This window comes from Eucalyptus grandis, chromosome 4 (genome assembly GCF_016545825.1).
Source record: "Eucalyptus grandis isolate ANBG69807.140 chromosome 4, ASM1654582v1, whole genome shotgun sequence".
Classification (NCBI taxonomy): Eukaryota; Viridiplantae; Streptophyta; class Magnoliopsida; order Myrtales; family Myrtaceae; genus Eucalyptus; species Eucalyptus grandis.
In genome coordinates, this window is record NC_052615.1 from 38,118,154 (window position 1) to 38,143,331 (window position 25,178).

The 25,178-nt window shown below is 36.8% G+C and overlaps 1 protein-coding gene across 1 annotated transcript; it reads right to left on the reverse strand.

The window, feature by feature from the left end:
• Positions 1-10,592: 10,592 nt before the first annotated feature.
• Positions 10,593-12,070, reverse strand: LOC104442281 (metalloendoproteinase 4-MMP). Its single transcript, XM_010055652.3, has one exon. It carries the CDS (start codon positions 11,564-11,566, stop codon positions 10,823-10,825), a length of 744 nt encoding a protein of 247 aa, XP_010053954.2. The 5' UTR covers positions 11,567-12,070; the 3' UTR covers positions 10,593-10,822.
• Between the last annotated feature and the right edge of the window lie 13,108 nt (positions 12,071-25,178).

Here is a 25,178-nt window from a genome sequence, read left to right on the forward strand (position 1 = left end):
AGCCTTACAAAAATCTTAAGTAATATCAGAAAATTTACGGCTGAAAGAAGAGACCGGCCCGGTTTTCTTTCTCACGGGACCCTCCTCGAAGCGCCCTAAAAACCACTAAAATTTTCAGGTTGTGGAGGGAGAAATGGAGAGGCCAAGCGTTGTTTCAGTGAACAAGGAGAGAGCACGTAAAGTGGGGGTCGTATCTGGACCACTCGTTCAAGGTCAACACCACATGATGCTCCTTAAATGCTGTCCACTGTTTCAACTCGTTTTAAGTCCATCGGTGGATCTAGAAAGTACACCAAAAGGTACGTCACATAACTTTTCTTCTGGTCCTCCTCACTCTCCCTCTCACCAGGGCAACGGCCATAACCTTAGGGTGTGATTGGTGAGGTGTCTGCTCTGAAAATATAATTTTATTTTATTTTTATTCACAATAACAATTTTTGAATATTTAAACATATTTGGTAACTATAAAAAATTTATGTTCCCAAAAGAGAAATGTGTTTGATACAACTTCATATATTTTTATAACTAAGAATTTCTTTTAATTTTTTAATAATTTTTATTACAATTTTTCTTTTTCTTTTTCTTCTCATTCCTTCAGTCGGTCACTAGCCGGTGATCAGCCAAACAAGGGTTGGCAAGGTAGCCGGTCTCGAGGGAGCCTCATTGGCCATCGGCAAGGCTTGGCCTCTCCAGATCTGGGCGAGGTCAAGCCTCGCCCAACCATGCCGAGGCTTGGGAGAGCCTCCCTAGCCATGGCAAGACTTAGGGGGGTCTCGTTGATGGCCAGCGAGGTTCACGGTGGTCGGCGAGGCTCGACCTCTCTAGATTTGGGCGAGATCGAGCCTCACCCAGCCATGACGAGGCTTAGGGGAGCCTCCCCAACCACGGCAAGGGTTGGCCTCATCAGATTTGGACGTGGTTGATCCTCGCCTAGCCACGACGAGGCTTGAGGGAGCCTCCCCAGCCACAACGAGGCTTGAGGGAGCCTTGTTGATGGCTGGCAAGCTTGTGGCAACCTCATTGAAGGCCAACGAGGCTCCAATGAGATTGTTGGGCCTCGTCTAGGCAATCGTCAACTGACGCCGAGGCTAGCGATCGGCTAGGGGAAGAAGAAAGGAAGAGAAAGACCAAAAAAAAAAAAAAGGAAGAAAAGAAAAGAAAAAAAAGATTGATTTTTATTTTTTTATTCTTGTTTCTAAAATTGTTCCCAGGAACAATAAACACATTTTTCTTTTTTTACTTCTTATTTCTATTCCAAATATGTTTTCGAACAAAAATTTACCAAACACATTTTTGTTATATTTTTGCTCCCGATAACAAAAGAACATAAATGCCTGTTCTTGAAAGTGTTACCAAACATATTCTTAAGGTGCGTTTGGTAACATTTTTGTTTTGAGAAACAATTTTCTTTTTAGAAACACATTTTTCTGTTTCTATTCCCATAAACAATTTATGAGCATTTAAATGTGTTTGGTAACTACACAAAATTTCTATTCTCGAGAACAATTTATGAGCATTTGAATGCGTTTGGTAACTACGCAAAATTTCTGTTCCCAGGAGAGAATTGCGTTTGGTACGACTTCATATATTTTTATGACTTGGAGTTTCTTTTAATTCATTAATAATTTTATTACATTTTCTTTTTTTTTTTTCTTTTTTTCTTTTTCTTTTTCTTCTCCTTCTTCCAGTCAGTCGTTGGTCAATGATCGGCCAGAGAAGGGCCGGAAAGGTTGGCCTTGGGGAGGCTCACTAGCCACCGGCGAGATCAAGCCTTGCCATGGCTAGGCAAGTCTCGGCCTTGCCTGACCACTGCGAGGTCGACTTTACTCGGCCAAGGCAAGGCCAAGCCTTGCCGTCACAATGCTTGGGCGAGGTTGAGCCTTGCCCCGCCACAATGAGGCTCATGGTGGTCGAGCAAGGCTCAGCCCACCAGATTTAGGCGAGGTCAAGCCTCGCCCAGCCTCGGTGAGGCTCGGGAGCCTCCCGGCCATGGCGGGGCTCGGGGGGGCCTTATCTAGCTGATTGCCGACTAGTGTCGAGGCTGGTGACTAGCTAGGGGAAGAAGGGAGAAGGAGAAAGAAAAAAACTTGATTCTCAATTCTTAATTCTTGAGTTGTTCTTAGGAACAAATATATAAAAAACTTATCAAACACACTTCTGTTTTATTTTTACTCTTGAGAACAAAAAAATATAAATATTTATTTCTGGGAGCATTACAAAACGCACCCTTATTGTCTCAAATGGCAGACAAATCAAGCAATGAACGTACACCAATTAACATACCTAGGCAGTAAAATTAATCAAAATGCTCAATGAGGTTTGAACATGTTCGCAAGCGTGGCACCCACAGATGTGCTCGTGCCATTGTTCCGCGCATCTCGGTATGGAAAAACGAGCACCCATCTAGCTAGGAAAATTAGTCGAGTACTCGGCAAGATGATTTCAATGCGTGAGGAAAAGGTTTGAGGGAATCTGTATAAATATGTTATTTTCTATTAGGACAAAGTTATCGCGCTCCTTAAATGCCACGTGGAGTTCTAGTACACGTTGTCCTTGTGCTTGTTAAGAATGTGTTTCTTGAACTCTCCAGTTCTATAGGTGCCAGCTAGGGCACTTCGAAAATTTCTTATACATTTACCATATTATCATCTCATAGCTGTGACTCCTTAATGTTTTCTACCAGCAGCTTAGGACATTCCTAATCCCCATTTTTTATTATATTGCGCAAAAAATATAATAACTCCTTTCTTTGATGTGTTCCCCATTTCTTATAGCATAATACAATTGATAAGTATTTGATGTCCAAGTTTTAGCCTTAACTTCCTCGCCCATGTCATAAAGTCTTAACTAGATGTGCACCGTGATATTAAATTTGGATGATGTCCTAATTGAATAAATTTCTTAGCAATTACTGTGGATTACATGCATCTTAAAAACATAAATACGCCTAGTGAAAAATAAGATAAAATATTTTCTAAATGGAGAAATAAATTTTCAGAGAGAGAGAGAGAGAGAGCACTCACTAGTAGGGTATATAGTTTTGCATTCTCACATTGAGCTAGAATGCAAGTTCAAAGTAAGACCTCCATTTCTTAATATGAACACATAGGAACAAACACAAAAATGGCACAAATTGAAGAAGTTGCGCTCACTTTAAAAGATAATTTCCGCTACATAACATATGTAGATAACTCGATAAGAAAAAAATCAATAAGAGTGGAGACAACTTAACTTATCGAAATTCTTAAACCATTACATAATGTTGGTCATTCTTAAAATAGATCCATGATTGGTTAATTGCATGAAATAAGGAACTTTTTTTTTTTCTGAATAACGATACATTTATTTCACCGAAAATTTCATTCTAAAAGAAAATATTTTTCTTAGAAAATCATTTTCATGGAAAACACTTTAATTTTCTTTTTTGTTAGAAAAGGAAGTTTTTCTTCCTCAACCTAAACTTGTTGTTTTTAGTAAATGAAAAAAGTTTTCTATAAATCGATTAATTTCATCTAAATAAAGGAAAGTCGAAAGATAATTTCTCGAGAATAATTTTCCTTCAAATAAACGGACTCTAAATTAAAAACTTATTCACAATACTGTGAGAACATATGATTTCTTTAGAGCTAAGTAACCATTTCATAGATGAATTTCCCTTTTACATAGACAAATAAATAAATAAATGAAACTCTTACTCTCTCTCTCCATCTTTCCATCTCAATTTCTTCGTCCTCGTTTGCACATGCTAGTCTGACTTTGACGAGACCTAAGTTTGGAGACGAAGTAAAGATTGGTGCATATCACCAAGCAATCTTAACTTCCCCAGCATCTTTCTTATCCGTTCTGTCCACCACCACCACGACCTTTTCCTTTTCTTTCTCCCCAAACTGCACATGCCATCGCAACGTGTCACATGCTTTACATTTTGAATGGCCATCGTGTGTCACATGCCTCACTTGGCGTGACTCGCCCCCGCACGCCATATCCGACGTGACTCACTCTCCAATTTGGGATACCTTTTCGACCATGAAAAGACAAAGTGAGACGAATTATACTGTAATACAAATGGGCATATCCTTACTGAAGGAATTCAGGAGGGATCATCTCGATATGCTTATTCTCCTTAGCTACCTTGGAATACCTTTCAGCAAAATGTCCTTTACCTCCCGTCTCCCCCGCCTAATGACTTTTAAAACTTTTGAATAAGACATTTCAAATGATATCAAACTAGTTTTCTCCAATTTATTTCGCATATACAACTCACCAAGACGTCAATTTTACACAACTTTCTAGCGCTATGAAGTAGACGTCTGACATAAATTCAATTTCTCATGCCATCATGTATAAATCATCTTATACTTGTAATTTATTTGTGGTTTCATCCCAAAATTATTAGGAATCGTTCTTATGTAGAGCGTAGCACTAAACATCATATAGAAAGACAAATTCCACCCCATTTGACCCCCTTTTTCAAGCTTTCACATATTGCCTTATATATTAAGAAATCATGAGTACAATTTTGTACACTACTTGGCGTTGAACCGAAGTTTGTATTTGGTAGTAATATATATGAATTGCTTTACTGCAATAATAATATGAACTTAGTTGGAAAAAGCTTGGATTAATGTTATTGCTTTAAATTTGGTCGCCATTGGAGTCTTTTTTTTTTTTTTTTTTAAGATAGCAAAAAAATTGTCAAAAAGACCCACAATCTATCGTACAACAATCAATTCAATTATAAACTTTTTAGTTATGTCAATTTAGTGATAAACATTTGATTATTTCTCAAATTAGTCCTAAAATTTTTAACAAATTGTAAATTTAGTCATTTCAACTAATTTTTGCTAGAAATAATTGGTATGGTAATCTAATTAGCGTTGGTTATTTCACGTGGCGCTACCAATAGTAACATTGACAATATATGCAAATTTTTTTTATTAATTTTTATTTTCTTTTTTCTTCTTTTTACACACGGTTGACGAGGTCGCTAGCCTTTTGGCAAGGGCTACAAAGCCATCACTAGCCACAACGAGGGCTAGTAAAGGCCGCAATGCCCTTGCAATGGCCCGTGAGACCTAATTAAAATGTTTAGAATGAATTAATCATCGCATAATAGATTTTGGACTTTTTTTTGACAATTTAGCCTAAGATGGCCTCTTCATTTGAAAGTAAATTTTGTACAATTCGCCCTTCTAAATAATCGAGATGTAGCGAAGGATAACCCAAAAAATTCTAAACCTATTGTTGCATATTGCTAAGTTGGCTTCATCCACTAGAAACCCTAATGAATTATCTCCCTTCTCTCTCCATCCTATAATGTGCCTCCCCCCAAAGTATAATAGAAAGAACCAAATTATTAAGTGGTGGGAGTCAACATGCGTATAAGATCCACCGGAAACCCGAATTCAAGGGATGTGATATACTTGGACACCAATTCTCACCCATAAATCAGATCAATTCGTGGAATTAACGAACGAAAAGCAGCACACGCAAAACAAGCCAAAGCAAAATTTGACTACGACTCTCGTCTTATATGGTCCGACTCACAAAATCTCAAATATCACGTGAAGAAAGATAATAAGTATATAAAATCAGTTGAGATTTCATATTCAAACGATGTTAGATATTTTAATAACGCGTGCTCACGAGAGTAGCCGCTGTCGTCGTCCTCTCCATCTTTGTCATCCCCCTCATGTCTCGTTCCCCATTCGCCATCTGACGTCAATTTTCCTCACAAATAGAGATCCTTGAAACTAATATTTTTGGTATTTTCCACGCATACAATAAAATTCAAAATGTCACAACAGATAATCACGCTCTAACTATGGAGTTCAATTTTACGGCTGAAAAGAAAGTCGATCTTCTCTGCTCGTGACACGTGGATGACATTAACGTCAAAATTGTGTCAACTCGGATCCCAATAATGTTTAATCTCAGTTTTCTTAGTCCGTGATGTCACTGATGATGGACGCTAAAATGGTCCATCCAACTCGAGACATAATTATTTTTAGGAGATCGTGATATCCGATTTTTATATGGATGCTGAAAGTCGACCATCAAGCATCGTGATCTTATTAAATGTATATGTCGGTCGGTCAATTTAAGATTTTCACTTTTACTATATGGTATTGCTCTTTATGCGTGCGTGATAAAGACGATGATGATAGTAACGATGATTAATAAAATGTTGCTATGCAAAGTGCGAGGCAGTCAAGGTCATATCCCACTGAAGAAGTTATAACTCATTAATAGATAGAATTAGTCCTTCTTACACAAAGTCTTAAACTTATTGTACAACGATTAATATTGTCTTAAACTTTTTAATTTAGCCAACATTTTTAGTCCTAAATCTTTTTTATGATTTTGTATAATTGCCAATTTTTTTTTTTTTTTGAACGGGCGTATCGCATGAATGAAAAGTACATACAACCCGCCACTTTAGTCATAAATTTTTGTCATAAACCTTTCAATAATTCTCCAATGTAATCATTCTGATCAATTAAGTCAGGAAATATTGACATAGAGTTTCAATTAGCATTTGCTCTCCTATGTAGTGACACGTTGTTTGACGTGTAAAGCCCAGCATCCAAACAATGTTGTTTTGCAGATTTTTTTGAATTCTCTTTTACCTATTTTCGTTTCCTTTTTGTGCTACTGTTCATCTGCTACTTTGGGTGTTCATCCAATGCTCTTCTCAATGGTCACGGTGCTTGAACTGACTTCAAAAAGAGCAACTTCGCTTGAGTCCTTGGCGCGACGGCGAGAAGGAGCTCAGTGCGGCGGCGGATACTTTCCCCTCGAGAGAGAGACCTCTCTAATGGCGAGGAGCTTCGGTAAAGAAGGAGTAGCAGCACCAGCAAAGGCGGTTCCACCGGAGGCACATCTTCTAATCCAATCATGGTGATGGCATAACTTACGTGTGATGAGAATAAACAATGAGGGAAGAAAAGAATGTAACGTCGCAGCAGGCAGAACTTTGCTTACGAAAATGAAATCATCCTCTTGATTTCTCAATTTCCTCTTTTATCCATTTGAATCTGCATTCTCTTTCTTCTTCTTCTTAATCTCTCGAGTTCTGATGTAACGTGATTTAGGGCTTTTAAGGACTGAAATGCCTTGATTTCTAGTTTTTTGTGTGTGGATGTTTTGGAGTTTTATGGGCTTATTTTGTTCCTATGATTTTTGAGATTCCGTTTCATTTATTATTTTTTTAATGAACGGAAATATCCTTTTACAAATAAATAAAAAGAGAGACTGATTTTAGGGTTTCTGAATCTTCAGGGCCTTATAGTTTAAGCCTTGCAACCATGGGAGAAGCATGATATAAACACTTGAAGAAGAAAATGAATAGTGCCCGGAAAAGGATAGGAAAAAAACATTTATTCAAAAAGACATCATTGTAGATGAATTTATCCACATCAATATGGCTAATCACGTAAGATAGCTAGTTTTGATTGAAACTCCATGTTACCATTTTCCAGTCTATATTGGTTAGAAGAATTATATTGAAAAATTATCAAAATGTTTAGGACTAAGTGGCTAAATTAAAAAAAAAAAAGGATTGAATTGGGTATTGTACAGTAAATTTAAAATTGATTGGGTAAATTTTCCTTATATAAGGGCACTACACCTAAAATTCATCTACTCTCACTCGAAATTCAAAATTATCGTTGTGCTGTTCTTTTTTTTTTCCCCAAGATGGTCCCTCTATTTTAGTCCTATTGAAAAATTTCAGCCAAATGCCGATATTGACATCATAATGTTGACTTCAGCAAAAGGAATAAATGTTTCTTCTCTTAATGAGCGAGTTTTGGTTGCACCTAAGATTTTTTTTGCCCTTCTTTATTTGTTCGATTTCATGGCTGGAGCTTATGTAGCGCCAAATGAGCAATTGATAAATGCATAGATGTTTTAGAGAAGCAAAGAGAATGGATAGATTAGGGTTTCTAAAACCTAAATTTCAGTCCTTTAATGCGGAGGTGGTGGTGTTGGGCAACGGCCGCGTCTCAAACCCCATCGCCGGGCATGATTAGGGGCATTGAAAACCTAATCCTGACCGCGATTCATGTTCTAAAGTTAAAATTACAATCAAGAATTCGAGTTTTGGGCACTTGCATATTTATCGAAGGTCAGAGATGGTTGCATTGCACCATTCTTTTAGAGATAATGAACCGTTTTAAAAGTAGAGGAGCCATTTTTGAGATGATTTCTAGGCTATCTTTTGGCGACTTGATTTCGCTATAGGGTGCTCCAATTGACAAATCTTTATTTTTTATGATGAAAATAACCAGGTACGATAAGTGTAAAGAAATGCGTTGATTTCTAATTTCAGTTTTCGACTTTCATTTTTATGCTTCTAACATTGAGGTTTGACTTTTATGTAATACTATACACCTAAGATATTCAAAGATATAGGCTAATATCGGCATTTAATTAGTTCAATCATGTGGTTTTATCTGCTATGGTTTTTTTTTTTTTTTTTTTTCAAATTAGAAATCCTACTTTCATATTTTGTGTGGGTTTCGGAGCTCCCCCCTCAGGCAGGCCGAATTTGAGAACAGCGTTCCCATTTTGTCTCGAAGGCCCAATTTCTTTTCGATAATCATCACAAGTCGCTACTGCAGCTCTAGTTACATCAAACTGTCATTCTTCTCACCGCAGATTTTTAACTGTCGTTGACTGCGGTGGTCCGATCTTTCGACCATCGGATGGTATTTCCGTTTGTCTCGTGCAAGGCGTATAGATCACTTATTTTCTTGGCCAAATAGAGATTATATTCGTGGTCAAATGAGTAACATAGTCAAAACAGAGACAAAGTGATGATGGGTGACGAAGACCCGGGAACATACAGGAAGACATACAGCCATGGATGCCTGGGCCATCGACCTTTTGAGCTAAGCCGTGACGCATATTTTGCCTTTTTGTTTTTTTTTTTAAGCCTTTTTGTTTTTTTGTTTTTTTTTTTTGTTTAGATAAATGCATTGGAAGTCCTTACACTTATCATAAAAGTGCGATTGAGGAAAAAACCATCAAAAAGTGTAATTAAGTTCTAAAACTTATAGCGAAAATGCAATTGAGTCCTAAAATTTTAAAAAAGTGCAAGCACGTTTTGAAAGTTTATGACTCAATTGCATTTTTATGACAAGTTTTAAAATACTTTATCCATTTTCTTTTTTAACTCGCTTCGCTCATTGACAGTGCTCCTCGATATATCCTCTCTTGATCCCGATGACATCCCCTTCGTCACCTCGCCACTCAACTTGCCCGCTTCAGGCTTGGATCTACGATTCTTATCGGATGTCAACTGGGTTTATAGACATGATTCTGAGGCGGATCCGTCCCTAGATCCAACTTGATGTTTGAGTTTGAATTCCTATATTTTGGGCCTGCGGATTGTCACATTGGCTCACCTTCTTCGCTCTCCTTATGCACAACGCTACATTTCAGATGTTTAGCTATTAAGTGCAACTCTTTTTATTTTGTAGATGAACCGTTGGTACAAATGCAGAGGCCTAACTACCCAAAGGCTCATGAGATATCTTGAAAGGGAATCGATTAAGTCTAGATCTTTTAGCCTGTATGGGTGGTTGTAACACAACAGTTTGCACACTGTTGGGATGCAATTCGGACAGATGACCTTTGGTTTCCAAGGTAAAAAGTCCCTAAGACCCAGCCGATAACATCAACGCGAGGGTTGGTTCTTTTTATTTGGCACAATTGTCTAGTTAAAATAACGGTCAATGAAACTAAAAAGTGGCTTTTCAAGCCAAGGCAATATCCAATAGGGGATTATCTTGGAAAAATGGAGGCTGCATCACAAATTATCAAGGGTTCCTATCGAAAAAATAAATGGGGATTATAATCATGAATGGAATTTCAAGAACAAATATATACTCAAAGAGTTAGTGTAAGTTTCCTTATGCAACCATCATGAGTTATTATTATCCATCTTGGATTATGCTTAGGAAGTCACAAGCTCAGTAATTAATGATTTGGCAAGTTTCCTTATGCAACCATCATGAGTTATTATTATCCATCTTGGATTATGCTTAGGAAGTCACAAGTTCAGTAATTAATGATTTGGTGATATGTCACTCCGAGTTAGCTATGACGTTCTTTTCGAAGTGAAAAAGATAATGAATCATGATTTTCCCGAGCCATAGGAGGGAAAAAAATATTGCATATATCAAAATTGCACATATTTGTAACTTCAATGATTACAATAGCTAACTGTCTTGTCTTTACTTGATGATTCTTCTACTTCTATATTTAAGCTTCATTTGTTTCACAAAAAATGAACGATTTTTTAGAAAAAAATTTCCTTAACAAGGATCACTTGTGAATAGAAAATATTTTCATTATCGCAAATGATTTATAAATGTTTTCTTAAAAGATGAAAATAATTTTTTTATTCATTTATTTTTGTAATAGACATGGGCAATCATTTTTGAGAAAATGATTTTCATATCATTCATTTTTCATGAAACAAATAAAACATTATCTTTACCAATATGTACAAAACACGAAATCAAGGGTATTTTAGGAGTAAAGAGAAGCATGGCTTTCCTTTATATAATAAACAAATACATAAATAATCTTTAATTTCTCTAAAGTTTTCAAATTGATTAGTATCAAAACAATCCTTAGAATATCCCAAAACTGAAGGGGAGAAATACAAAAGAAAAAAAAAAGGAAATAAAAAAGGAAAAAAAAAAAAACTAGCGCAGCTCACTCCATTTCAAAGCACTTGATAATGTGGAGTCTTTTTAGGCTAATTCACACTAAAATTAAAGAGGCAATGAAGACCAAGAAAGCATCGCAATCACAAGACGAATAATAGGAAGCAATTGATGCACAATTGCACGAATGGAAGAGATAAAGATGAAGTGAAGCCAATCCAACTTTGTCTTAAAAGGGTGACCCCCGAGCTCACAGAAGTTTCAGATCTTAATAAAGCTCCAAATCTCAATTTATGATTTGATCCATATAATGCTTGAACTCCCTCTATGTCATCAATGTTCAAATCCGCCCTCTTCTGTCTAGGCTTCAAACTTGGATACATCACAGCATCCTTGACCGGGCTATGAGCTAGCCCTAGCACATGGCCGATTTCATGCACCGCGACTGATTCTAGATCGACCGCCACCTTGGATTCTTCCGTGCTAAAGTCCACTGCCCACCTCTCGGCTGCGTCGAGATGTAGCTTCCCGCTCTCTGGCGAGAATGAATGGGCCAAAATCCCGAGCACCCCATCGAACGGCTGGCCATCTCCGTGATCGCCGCTATAAAATCCTATCTTGATGTCTGCAAAGCCATAATCATTCGCTTCCCTAAAACTCACCGGAATGACGGCTGCCCACCGTGCGAAGGCACGTTTAAACACACGACGGACATCGTTTGAGGTTAAATAGTTGATGAAATGGTCAGGTGAGAAAGCGTAGGTGAGCACGATGGGCTTGTGACGGTTCCACCTAGGTTTCCCCGGAAAATGCACGTAACGTCTAGTCACATGCTTGCCGTGGGCGAAGTCAGAGACACCGCACCTGGGCTCGAGGATCTGCTTCATTGTGTTGATATCGAGCTTACCCGTGATTGAGAGGCCGAGTTTTGATTGGTATCTTGCAATGGCTAGTTCAAACTCCGAATTGAACTGGTCATCAAAACTAAGGTTTTGGAGCGGGAGATAACCGAAGTAATGGAGATACCTCTTGATCTTCGCGACGCCGCCTGTATTCAGTCCCCGTCGACAGCCCGCTCAATAGCAAGCCCTTTGAAGTTATCATCATTTCTGTCAACAGAATTTAGCCATGGAGTGTCTGGAGTGAATGAGAGGGTTGTGATGGAGATGCATAGTGAGAGAGAGATGAGAAAGAGGAGGGAGGAATGAGAATTGAATGTCATGAGCATGAGCATGGTTGTTCTCAGTCACGAGGAGTTGGAGAAAATGCTTTGTTATATAGAGAGAGAGGTGCAAGGCCAGGCTTTGGTTAATTTGAATTATGAAAACTGCAAAAAGCGGGATGATCATAATTCATCCGTAATTAGATAAGAAATGTTCCTCTGATGAACACCCACTTTTACCTCGGTGCTCGATCATTACAACTTCTCTCGGTCGAGGGAGAGAAGCTTGTCGTTGGGAACGTCGCTTTCATCGGATGCAGGTTAACGAACTCGCTCTGGCCTTTCTGAATTCGTTTTCCCTTGAAGTTTAAACAAGGCCCACTTTGGATTACTCAAGTCAGTACCGATCGTTAGGCGGCATGATTGCTTTTAGACTTAAGGATGACTCTACCGGGCAAATCTTCACGCGTCGACTTCAGAAGAGTCATGAACTCCTACTGACTGACTGACTGACTGACTTGCTTTTGCGGGGGACTTGCGAGGGACTCAAGCTGATGCACGGTCTGATGGATGCACACCACCTATCTCCTCCTCGTGTCTTCTGCGGCGGTGCGTGAAGTCTCGGTATTGTTATAGATCTACATGTCGATGTCCATACACAGTAAGGTTTGGACTACAGATTTTCATGTGACGTATGTCTTTGGGAAACCTAGCTATTTCATTTGAATTATGTAATATAGTTATCCAGCATTTTCGGTTTCGCACCTATCATTAATGGGTAATAGTATATTTTTTTGTTGTCTATACTGTAGAGAAACAATAAAGAGGTTTCATGGATAAAACTGGGGTAAGTTGTGATTTTTCATTCCCTCGTGTCATAAACGTATTAGGGTAGGAGTGAGATAGAGTGTTACCCTAGTTTAAGGGAAAAATACCCAATTTTTTTTTAACTTAATGTATTAGTATAAATTTAGTTTTAAACCTTTTAATTAGACCAATTTAATCATAAACATTTTCAAACTAGTACCAATTAGATGTGTTAAATGGGTCATTGACTCATTTATGGACCCATTTATAGTTAAATGGGTCATTAATAGGTTAAGCCTCATTTTCCAAAACATCCATAATGGGTTTTGAAAATAAATAGGCTGAGATATATGGGTCTTAAATGGGTTTAAGAGTAGACCCATTTAAGACCCATTTATCAACCCATTAAAAATGAACCTATTTATAGAGAGAGACTCTCTCTCTCTATTTAATTTTACAAAATATTTTTTTATGAAAACTGAAATTATAATTATTTTTTATTATAATTTTTTTTTCTTCTTCCTTTGGTCGCCGGCACGACGCGATGGCTAGCAACCGGCCGGGCGAGCCTCGAGCTCGCGGATCTGGCGAGTAGAGGCCTCATCGATGTCGGTGAGGGGCGAGCTCAAGCTCGCTGGCGCGCAAGCCTCGACCTCGCCGGATCTAGTGAGGCGGAGGCCTTGGCGATGTTCGGCGAGGCTCGAGCCTGGCGATCTAGCGAGACTCGAGCTCACCGATGTCGGGCAAGCTCAAGGCTCGCTTGTGGCCGGCCACCGACCGTTGTCGTGGCCAGCCGGCCAGCCAAAGAAGAAGAAGAACAAAAAATAAAATTAAAAATTATATTTTAAAAAATAAAAATATTTAAAATTTAATTTTAAAAAATAAAAAAATAATTATAATTCGATTTTTAAAAATAATTATTTTAAAAATTATAAAAATTGTCCATTAAATTTGTGTTGTATAAAATATTTTGGTAATATCATTTTTAAAAATATATATAAGAAATAAGTTTTTAAAGTTTAGTTAAATGGGTTGGGTATGGATCGGGCATGAGTCGGAAAATTTACATTATGTAAAAATGGGTCATAAATGGGTTAATGGGTCAATTTGGGTCAGACCATTAATGACCCGACCTAAACCTGACTCAACCCACCCATTTAACACCTCTAGTACTAATTGAGTTCATCTAGTCAATTTAGATAGGATATTATCAACGTGGACACTGACGGTCTTACATGGCATAACCCAGTGTTGATGTGAACATATTTTTTAAATGATTATTATTATTTTTGAATTTTTAATTGTTTTATTGTTTTAATATTTTATTTTTTCTTTTATTCTCTTTTCCTTCCTTTTTTTCCTTTTTTTTCCCATTGTGGCTAGTGAGGATTGTCAAAGCTTGCCAGTCACTAGGCACGGCCCTCACCTGTAGCAACAATTGCTTTCTAGACCAATTTAGTACAAAATAAGTTGTAAACCCATTGCATTAATAAAAATTTAACTCTAAACCTTTTAATTGAATAAATTTAGTTTTAATTTTTTTTTTATATTGATATCAATTCAATTCCTAAAATCACTGATGTGGATGTTAGTCGTCCTATATCACAAAAATCGACGTTGACATGGACATTTTAAATATTTTTTTTGAATCTTTTATTCTTTTCTTTTCCTTTTCTATTGTTTTTTTCCTTCATTTTTAGCCAAAGACCCTCATAAGTTTGATAGGTTGTGAAGGCCCTTGCCCAAAGGCAAGGGGGCTGTGAAGGCTCTAGGTGAGGGCCTTCGTAGCCTCGCTCGCAGTTGTTGATGAGGGTGTGAAGGCTCTCCCCAGCCTAGGACCTTTGTGGCCTTGTTAGCCACCCTTGCCGGATGTGGGTGAGGGCTTGCTTGCAACCCTCCCCAGCCAAAATGAAGGAAAAAAGAGAAAAAAATAATAAAAAGAAAATAAAAAAAAGAATTATAAAAAAGTCAAAAAAAAAAAGATTATTAAAAATGTTTATGTTAGCACTAGTCGTGTCATATAAGATGGCTGATGTTCACGTTAGCGATTTTCAATCTAAATAAAATGAATCGATATCAATGTGAAAATGTGTAGAAGTAAATTAATCCAATTGAAATATTTAGAATTGAATTGATATAAATATGATACGTATAAAAAAATGTCACTACTTTTCTTGTCATTGTCCTATTGTCCATGTTCCCATTTTCACTGAGCCAAACAAAATCTCAAAAATGAAAAATGAAAAGAAGAAGTGCAAGAGAAGTCATTAATTAACAATTCCTCAATACTCTTATAGCATATTCCTTGAGCCAGGGAGCATGAGTTTTAATCGTGGTAAAATTGCACAAAAATTGGTTGTACTAGTCAAGATGCGCAACAAGGCCGAATATCGCCTGAACGCTAAAGTGAAAAATAAAAATAAAAATAAATTAATGCCAAAACCCGTCAAACTTCATTAGTATTATATATGTACGCACCCCTTTTTTGAATCTTTAAATCACAGTTACCTTCCGTTCACCTTTCTACCAACATGTACATTGCAAGTGAAATTTCAATGGTAAAAATGTGAAGAATTTTCTAAATGAAGAAAATTAAAAAAACGAACTTTCTTGATGGCATGCGTTTTCCCTTGGATTTCAAACATTATACAACCGAGGAACTTTGGATGAAAGAACGTCGTGCCACCGCCGTCTAGTTGGCAAATAAGCTACTCCGTTTCACCAAGTCAAAACACAATCTTACCAAGTCTTTTACCTTTCAGAAACGCTAGACAAAGCGGATTTAAAAATTGATGTGTCCGACTGTTAATTGGCAAAATGCAGAAAAGAATTGATTAATCAGCAGTTCATCTATTCTTAGAAAAGCAAATCCTCACCCTTGGAAATTGGCACAAAAAAATAACTAATGCTCCAATCAAAACGAGATTTCTTGGGCTTTGCCTCAAGGCTCAGCCCAATTCCTGTTGGGCTCCGCACAGATGATGGGCCAAGTGTTAAAAATCTACAAGCCTTGCTATTTGCTAAGGTGCAAATCGGATCAATTGTTCTCGAGAATTTGACCAAAAATTCCTCGGAGGAAAATTTTGTCGTTATTGGCGATGTATATGATATGCTTCATATTTTAGGTATTGTCGTGGAACGGGACGTGTCCCGTCATGGAATAATATGTGCATGACTCCTGCTTGTGAGCCTAATACACATGCATACTTTGATCTCGGGATGAAGGTTTTTAATGTATTGGGCTCAAACAAATCAGATGTACGTAACAATTTTTTCTCGTGATCGGTGAACCAATTATGTTGCCATGCAAAGTCACACTCGTCACGAGGATTGATCCATCCGAGTAAGGTTAGTTATGAAATTTGTGACTAGATAGATCGAATATTGATATTCATCAGGAAACCAATGGAGATAGCGCATAGAATGAAGGATCTTCAGCCTCTAACATCCACTATAAAATACTATGGACAAAGTGGATGATAACCCCTTGTACATAGGAATAGAGAAATCCCGGATGCCTCTTGGTGATGAGATGGCAACTTTACTTACTAAAGCCCCGTTTGTTTTGAAAAAATGAATGATTTGAGAAATATTTTTTAAAATCGATCACTTATATTACTTATAAAAATGAATGAATTAAAAATATTTAATCTTCCACAAAAATGTTTAGATATAAACTATTGTCGATAATGGAAATATTATTTATTGACTAATCTCTTTAAACAATATAAACGATCATTTTTTCAAAAATAAATTTTCAAATTATTATTTATTTATTTTTCAAAATAAAATGGAGCTTTAACGAGAAATTGCGTTCTCTCCCGCTTGAGGCAAAATACGCCATCATGCTCAGTTGCATACAGTGATGGACACGTGTGAGTAGATCAGTCGTCGCCCTCATCCGGGAAATTATTCGGGCCACGTTCTGTAGACGATTGGCATTGAAAGCCGTCAAAATTTGTGTGACTAACGTGGAACCACATGGTCCTCGGATGGATTATGGCTCTAATTCATCGATTCATGTGGATATGGTTGAGGCAAAGGCTAGCCCCTTGATCTGTCCCGTCTTCTGGTATATCTCTCTATTAGTAATTGAAGCCTAATATTTAAATCACAGGCACTATGAAAAGATGGTCATGACATATTTTCAGGGTACTATTTAAGGGAGTGCGACAGAGATAGTTGACGTGAGAAACCTTTTGGCATGGAAAAATTTTACAAAAAAAAAAAAAAAAAATTCCTTAGTCAATTCAGTCCTAATTTTTTCTATCAATTGAGTTATAATCCTTTTGTATTTTTATCATTTCTGTTTATCTGACCAAATTTAAATGGCTCGTGCTAACATGGCCCAATTGATACTGACATGGTATAATCAATATTGATATAGACAAATTTAATAATATTTTAATATTTTTCGAATATTTTTATTATTAATTTCTTTTCTTTATTTTTTTTTCTCTCTCTTCTTTCTCTAGCCGCCTAGCCGCTAGCGAGGCGAACCCTCCCTAGATTTAGCAATGGCAAGCTTTGCTGGGGCAAGCGAGGTCAACCTTACCAAATTTGTCGCTAAGTGAGGCCAAGCTCTCCTAGCCATTAGCAAGGCGAGCCTAGGCTTAGATTCGACATGAGCTCCTCTTGCTAGTGGCTGAGCGAGCTTGCCCTTGCCTAACAAATGCTAGGTTGAGTCTCATTAGATCTGGCAAAAGGCTTGCTCTCGCTCAATGACAATGAGGCGACCCTTGCCAGTGGTTGACATGGCCTCAATCTGATGATCGGCCAAAGGAAGAAGGAAGAGGAAAAAAAAACAAAGAAAATGAAAAGGAAAAAAAGAGAAAGAAAAAAATTCTAAAAATATAAAATAATTATTAAAAATTGTCCTTGCTAGATTATGCCACGTTAGCATAATGATACAAATGCAAAAAGTATATGACTAATTTGATTAAAAAAATTATGACTAAATTCACATAATTGCAATAGACTTAAGACTTTTTAAGTGTTTTTCTCCCGGCATTGACTTTAGTAGAATTGGTCCCAATGTAAGGTATTGTCTGGTTTACGTCGCATTGCATTTGGGAATTAACCTGATCAAATCCGGTTCTATAGTTTAACCAGCCCTAAACCAATTTTGATTATATCTAAAAAGGTTATAAGTTTTTACCCAAACTAGGATTTGAATGATGATCTTGAATGTAGAAAGTCACCCTTACGAAAGACTGACTTTGAGTAACTCTTATTTCTACTCTTTCGAAAAAAAAAATGCGAGGTTATTTATGCAATTTCATGTATTTTATAATTTGCATTCTTTTACAACTTTCACAATTTCTTTCAGACGTTCATGGTTGTTAGTTTCAACAAGAATTTTTAAATTGAGATGGCCGCTAATTTGATGTTCCGTGATTCAAGTATGTAACCAAGATATTAAACTATGTGTCTTCAAATAACCTTTTAAATAATGGATTATGGTAAGAGAAAATAACAAAATCAGGAGTCATCGAGAACCCGGGTCGATGGGCTACCAAAGAACTTAAACGAAACGGGCACGATATGTCGTTCACAGTTGAAAGAGAGTATGAAAATATAGGAAGACATTAAAACTATTATGACGAGATTGGACGAGAATGAGATAGACCTCGCCAGATCCATAATCTCTGGTTGATGTCATGTCATGATCAGATCAAGTTAAAAACCACGACCCACGTCCCAAGATCCATTGGGAGATAAAACTGGAGAGCCATGGAAGTAGCTGCAGCCTGCAGAAGGAAAGGGGCCCATTTTGACTCAGCTTTGATGTAACCTTTTGATGTGGTGAGCCTTATCTTCGCAGGAGCACATGCCAAGCAGATCGTCATGGATCCTCACTTCTGTTTCCCTTTCTTTTGGCTCCACTTTTAATGTTAGTTGCACTGCACTCAGTCTCCCACTCCAGGCCATACGGCGCACGAGAAAAAAGGACTTGATTCTCATCACACGTTTGAGTTCCCACTAGAATTCCAAAACGAGTTAGGGTTTTGTCCAGTTCTGACACCTGATATTGAGTGGCTTTTGAGTCTTATTTAGCCATCGGCCTTTCATGTGTCTTGCATGCATGCATGCGTGCATACATATGTATCCATGTATGAATATGTATATCTTTAAATTCGTTAAAATGGATCATAAACCTATTTCTTAATCGATATATGATGAATTAAGTTATTATATTGATTAGTTATATTCATTAAATAAGTTATAAATTAGTTTATAAAAAATATGGATATTAAATTGATTCACAGTATACTCAAACACAATCCACTTTTGTAATTTTCTTTTCACTCTCTATAAAAAAATGATAGGTTCATTGAATTGTTTCAAGTTAGACTAGTCTTGGTGAGCCACAAGATGAGCCTAGCTTCACCTTTATTAAAAATATCAATACGTTTTTTTTTTTTAACTCATTATTTTTTATTTTACTAATCTTGTAAGTTTCGTTTATTAGTTATTGAAAAGTTATTTGGGTATATCTTTCTTTGATTATTGTTATTTTTACAAAATATTCTAATCTTATTCTTGTCATATAATCCATAGTCAGCATAAATCATCTTATTAAATATCTTACTTCCATTTAATCAAAATTGTAATTGATCCACATTATTTGTTGCTATGATTTTATAAATTTACTACTAAGTAATAACCTTCTCTTTTTCTTCATGGTGAATCAATACAAATTAAAAATTCTATTTAATGTTGAAAGCCAATTCTTTAGGCCACAGTGATGAGATGAATAAAATTAGACACATTAACTAAAATTTGCTAGAGGAAGGCCTGGAAGAATATGAAATGAAACAATAAGAAAGGACATGGAATATCTAAACTCACAAATAATCTAATAAAGAATTTAGTATAATGGTATAACGAGTTCACATAGCCGAGCCTACTTAGTGTGATATGTTATGGCTAGAGATATAACTTAAAGCGGGTGGATAGATTATTAAATGCAATCTAATAAATTTTCGCGGAATAAATAGAATCAAGTTGATATATGCGAGAACAGTATGATATATACGATAATAAGCTACTAAATCAAGTACATTGCTTCTAGAAAACAGTTACATAAATAAGTACTTCTATCAAACTGTTAAATAAATAAGTAGAGATATAGAGATAGATGCATGTAGATTTATAGTGATTCCATTTAGATTAAACTCCCGTTCACTCTCTCAAACTAATAGTCACTAATAAATTGGATTCCATTAGTGATTTTTTAAGATGTTACAATTGTAGCTTATGCCACTTCTACTTATAGCCAATAGATCACACTACTAAAACTCGTGCACTACTACAACACTTTACAATCAGTGTATTACTCTTTGTAATCGAATATTTTGCTCAACAAAATTATCAAGAAGCAAATCTCTCTTGGTTTCTTGGTTTTTCGCAATATACCAAGGAAAATAGCACCATATATATCATAACTTTTGTATGGAGTTGATTTGAGTACCATGCTTTTTTTTTTTTTGATTACCTAAGTGTCATAATTATTGTAGGACGCTCACTTAAGTATCTTAATGTTTTTTTTTTCCAATCACAAGCGTTGCATAACTTTTCAATTGATTACTTAATGCCATAACTTTGTGAAAACATTCACTATAAGTGTCATGCCGTGTCAGATTTTTGACACTTAAAGAATCATTTATTGAAAATTATGGCACTCAAGTGAATAATTTTTATAGAAGTCGTGACACTCAAATAATCGAAACAAAAGTTATAACACTTATGAATGACGTACGAAAATTATGATACTTGTACTCTCATCATCCCAATTTATCGATTATATACTTTTTGGCATATATTTATCTTATTATATAGTTGTCAAATCTCAAGTTGACCATAGAATGGTCTTCGAGATGCCCGATATAGTTGTTGTAGATATGCCACAAAAATTTGATGGTCCGTACAATCAAATGTTCAATTAATCTTATAGCTTCCACGAATAGAGTCTTTTACATTAGAAAATAATCCTTGTCCGTTGACATTATGGAAAAATTTCCAGATTCATGAGTATTTGTCAAATTTGTTCATTTAGACATGGTTAAAGGAATATTCAGGTCTACAAATTCTAGCACTGGATTTGAGTAAGTCTTAAAACTACTCTATCTGACTTAGCAATCTTGGACATTAAACACCTAGAGGGTATTCTCTAGATGCATTTGGTTCAGTATTTTGAAAGTCCATTATAAAAATGTAAAGCAATTTAATCTAAATGACATTGAGTAAATGTAAAAGCCATTTGGTAAACTATACTTTGAGGAACAACTTTGAGAAAAATGCCGTCTTATAGAAAACACATTTGAAAAGCCCTTTGGGCATAATATTTATTTTTTAATTTTTATTTGTTTAAAATTGAAAAAAAAATAATATATGCAATATTTTAAATATAAATTTTGATAATAATGCTAAAAATCAAATATATATATATATAAATTCTAATATATATATATATATATATATATTTTTTTTTTTTTTAAAAAGACCAAACCCTCCGCCAGATTGGCGAAGGGCTACAGTTGCCAACGAGCAAAATCGGCATTGATGGCTATTGATCGAGGTTGCCTGAGATAGGGCAACCTTTGGTGAGGGTCGCACGACCCGGCAAGGGCCACCAGAGGTCGCTTGAGGTCAAGTGACCCAAGTGACCGCCGTTGGGTCTCACGACCTCAGGCGGCCCTTGCTGGGGTCCCACAAGACCTAGGTGACGGTCGCCTAGGTCGCCTGCAATCAAGCAACCTCCAGCAAGGGTCTCGCAACCCTAGTGAGGGCCACTGGAGGTCACACAACCTCAAGTGACCTCGACCAACGGCCATCGGTGCCAAATTGGCTCATTGGCGGCCATAGCCCTTCCCCGGACTAATGAAGGGTTGGTCTTTTTTTTTTTTCCCCTAAAAAAATTATATATATTTGATTTTTTTTAGCATTGAAAAAAATAATAGTGAAAATTTAAAGAATGGGTGAAGGTAGTTTTGGAAGAAAAAATGAGTTTCAGCATTAAGCTCAAAGCTAGTTCCTACTAACATTTAGTTATCAGCCTTCCCAATATCGGTTTTCACTTGAAAGTTACTTCAAAATGATTGCCAAACGATCCAGTATTTCCTCAATGGGCTTTGGAGGCCGAAAGCTTCTTAAGAGTGCTAAACCAAACGCACCATCTCTCCCTAAGAAAGACAAAGATACAAAGGGGGAATAGGGGGTTGATGCGTGCGGGTATTGGCCCTGAGAAAGACAAAGATACAAAGGGGGAATAGGGGGTTGAGGCGTGCGGGTATTAGCACGTTAAAATAAGGAATGCGGTCATTTCAGCCTACCAATGGTATATTCGTTAAACAGGCAGGGCGCCCTTCAGTTGGAGTCTTCAAGCTCTGCTTTGTGGTGAGAAACCCTGGAAACAACCAAGGATCCACAGAGTACTCTTATCCACCGATATAATGGAAAATTTCCAAACTCGTGAATGGCTGTCAAATTTGTTCGTTTAGACATGGTCAAAGAAATATTTTGTTCTACTATCATTCTAGCACATGACAAATATGTCCTTATCAAGTGATAAAATCAATTGCTTCCATCAACATTATGTGAATCTACCCAAATTTCTTTGTTGGCGGTCGACTTACGTATCGCCTTTCCGAGATTCTACCAAGTACATTAGTAATTAGGGCTTCATAAAATTGTTCAACTATTTATACCCTTAAGTCATAATGAACTTCTTGTTCAACTAACTTGTTCATCTTTTATTAAGGTCTCTCTAGTCTTTTCAAGTCCTTTCACAAAGCATTGCTCAATTTGATGTCTCCTGAAATGAAACAATATCTGCACTTATCAAGACATAAAATAATAGATGATTTTGTCATCATCAAAATATCACAGGACATTATATATAATCTTGGTAGTTACTGTTGTAAAATCGACTTTGTTCAGCTCAATGCCATGCAAAACTCCTCCTCGTCGTTGTCGACAACACAAGATCAAGAAGAGGGGCCTTTGGATCTGGAGGCCCATTCTCTAGATCAGGCCATCATAGTCGGATCTCGCAAGATCACGACGATGATGATCGGATCTTGGTGAGGCCGTGATGGTCGTTCCGAGGTACAAATATATGGAGATAGAAAGAGCTTGTGCCATGACGTAGATGGTCAAAAGAGCGAGTAAGTCCTGAACCATCAGCTGGCGAAACCAGCAGAGTTGAGTGTTGGCCACTAGTATTGGAGGCGTCGACGCGGCATCGGCTTCGGCCAAGCAGATTTGGTATGGCCACTAGAAATCATTATTCTTTTTCTAGTTTAATTAAGTTTTTTGAACCGATAATTCACATGCCTTTTTCGAATCTTTGAAGCATGCCAATCATTTTGTAATACGGAGTTAACCGTTATGATGATTGGAGGTGTTGATCCCGACGATGAGGCAGTTCTCAATCAGTGTATTCATGTAATGCAAGTAATCGTCCTTTACTGCTCTCTCTTTTTTTTTTTTTTCCCGGGGGCGGTCTGCTTTTCTCTCTTCTTGAAACTGAAGGACACTTCACATGAGCAGAGTGCAATTATTCTTTCACGAATTGCCTAGAAATTTAGGTTATAATGACTCGAACATCTAAAGTTCAGATCATGCCAACGGTCCCCCCACGCCTCAATCTAGAAAGACAACGAAAGAAACAAAATGGTGCATAACATTATTGCTCTTGTGCCACTTCTCAAATGTATGTTATTGAGAATAATTCAACTTTCAACTATTTATAACACAAGGACAATCAGTGCATGAGAAATGTCAGAACATTTGAAATATTAAATCGCCCATTATATAACAGTTTAAATTTTTAGAATAATTGAATGTATTTTACAAAATCTTATATAATATCAGAGTAGAAAATCTTGAATTCAATTCTTTTCAAATCTTTTATTTGCCTCCACAATATAATTTTCACTTTTGATAGTAGGCCAAAGTCCAATCTTAATGTAAAATCGAGTATTATGATATATTTAAATAATAAATTACACTCTCATTTTAACAAGTTCACGATAAGTAATGGTCGTTATTTGTATAACAAGGGTTCCCCCATACATTTTCCAACAAAATAAGCCAAAGTAAAGAAAAAGAAATGGTCCCCTTCTTTCTTTCTTGTCTTTTCTCTAGTCTTCTCTTCTCACTTTCTGTTTCGTTAAAAGAAGCAATCCAGTCTAATGCCAAAAAAGAAACAAATGCGTGCAGCCTGCCCACTATCTAGGGTGCAGGAGGATTGGGAAGCAAAATCTGTGTGGGTACACGTGTCGACGACCCACCTCCTCCCTACTTTCAAATCGGTTTTAGATCAGTTTTGAAATTTGCATCGACTGGCTTTTAAAGTTTAGCACCATTCCCTTGGGTTTAAAACTCGGAGGTTCTAACTCCATTTGAAATAAACTTGATCAATGATTCCTAATATGGTCATGGCTATTGGATTTAGAACTCGGATATTCGCCATATTTCAATTAAATATAGTTACCAAATGATGCTAAAATCATTCACTGTCCTCATCATTGAATGTTGTATGGATCTACTGTTCTTGTTTTCATGGAATCGAAGCAAAATGAACTTTGGTCCAATGTCTCATGTTGTCCCTAGATTTTTAATTTTTTTTAAATGTGATCTTTGAATTTTATTTTAGTGTCTAATGTCATTCCTGAACCTTTATTTTTTTTATTTAATGTGATTCATGAATTTTGGTCTAATATTCAATACTATCCCCAAATTTCGTAAGTTATTTATCCTTGAATTTTTCAAATGTTCAATATGGTCCAATAGTCTAGAGATTATATTTAATATTTATCAATTATTTAAGGATTGTATTGAAAAAAATGAAACATTTAGAAATGATATTATATATTGAGTCAAAATTTATGGACGATACTATAAAAATTAAAAGTTTGTGAACAAGCATTCTCATGAAATAAAAGTTCAGGAATCGTATTAAAGTAAGGCACGGCACATGAAACTAAAACTTGAGAGACTATCCATGCGGTCTTTCCTCCCATTTCCGCGACGTTTACCTAACGCACTAGCGTGGTCGGTCAACCCGCGGAAAATGATTTTTACCTATTCAGATATATATATCTTCACGAACGTGCTGTCCTCATCTCTCGCTAATCTCTATCATCATCTGTCTCGTTTCATCGGAAACCAAAATGAACTCTTCCTCCTCCTTGTCTCCATTCATCTCCTCCTCCTAATCAATGCCCGCCCCAACTAACACAGGGCTCAGTCAGTCCCCACCCCACCCTGCCTCGCCAGGGGCCCCCTCCCATCTTCCCTCTTTCTCTCTCTGTGCGATTTCTGGCAGCCTTTTACGACCTACAGTCGCTTTCCCGAGCATTTTGGATGGGAGCGAGGGGAACAGTAACTTCCCTTTTCCTTTCAATGCCCTTCTGTCATCCCTTGGAGTAGACATCCTCCCTCTTTGGCATACACTTACATATGCTGCATGGTGTCGCCCCCAATAATTGCCACCCCTCCCTCCCCCTCCCTCCTTTCCCCAA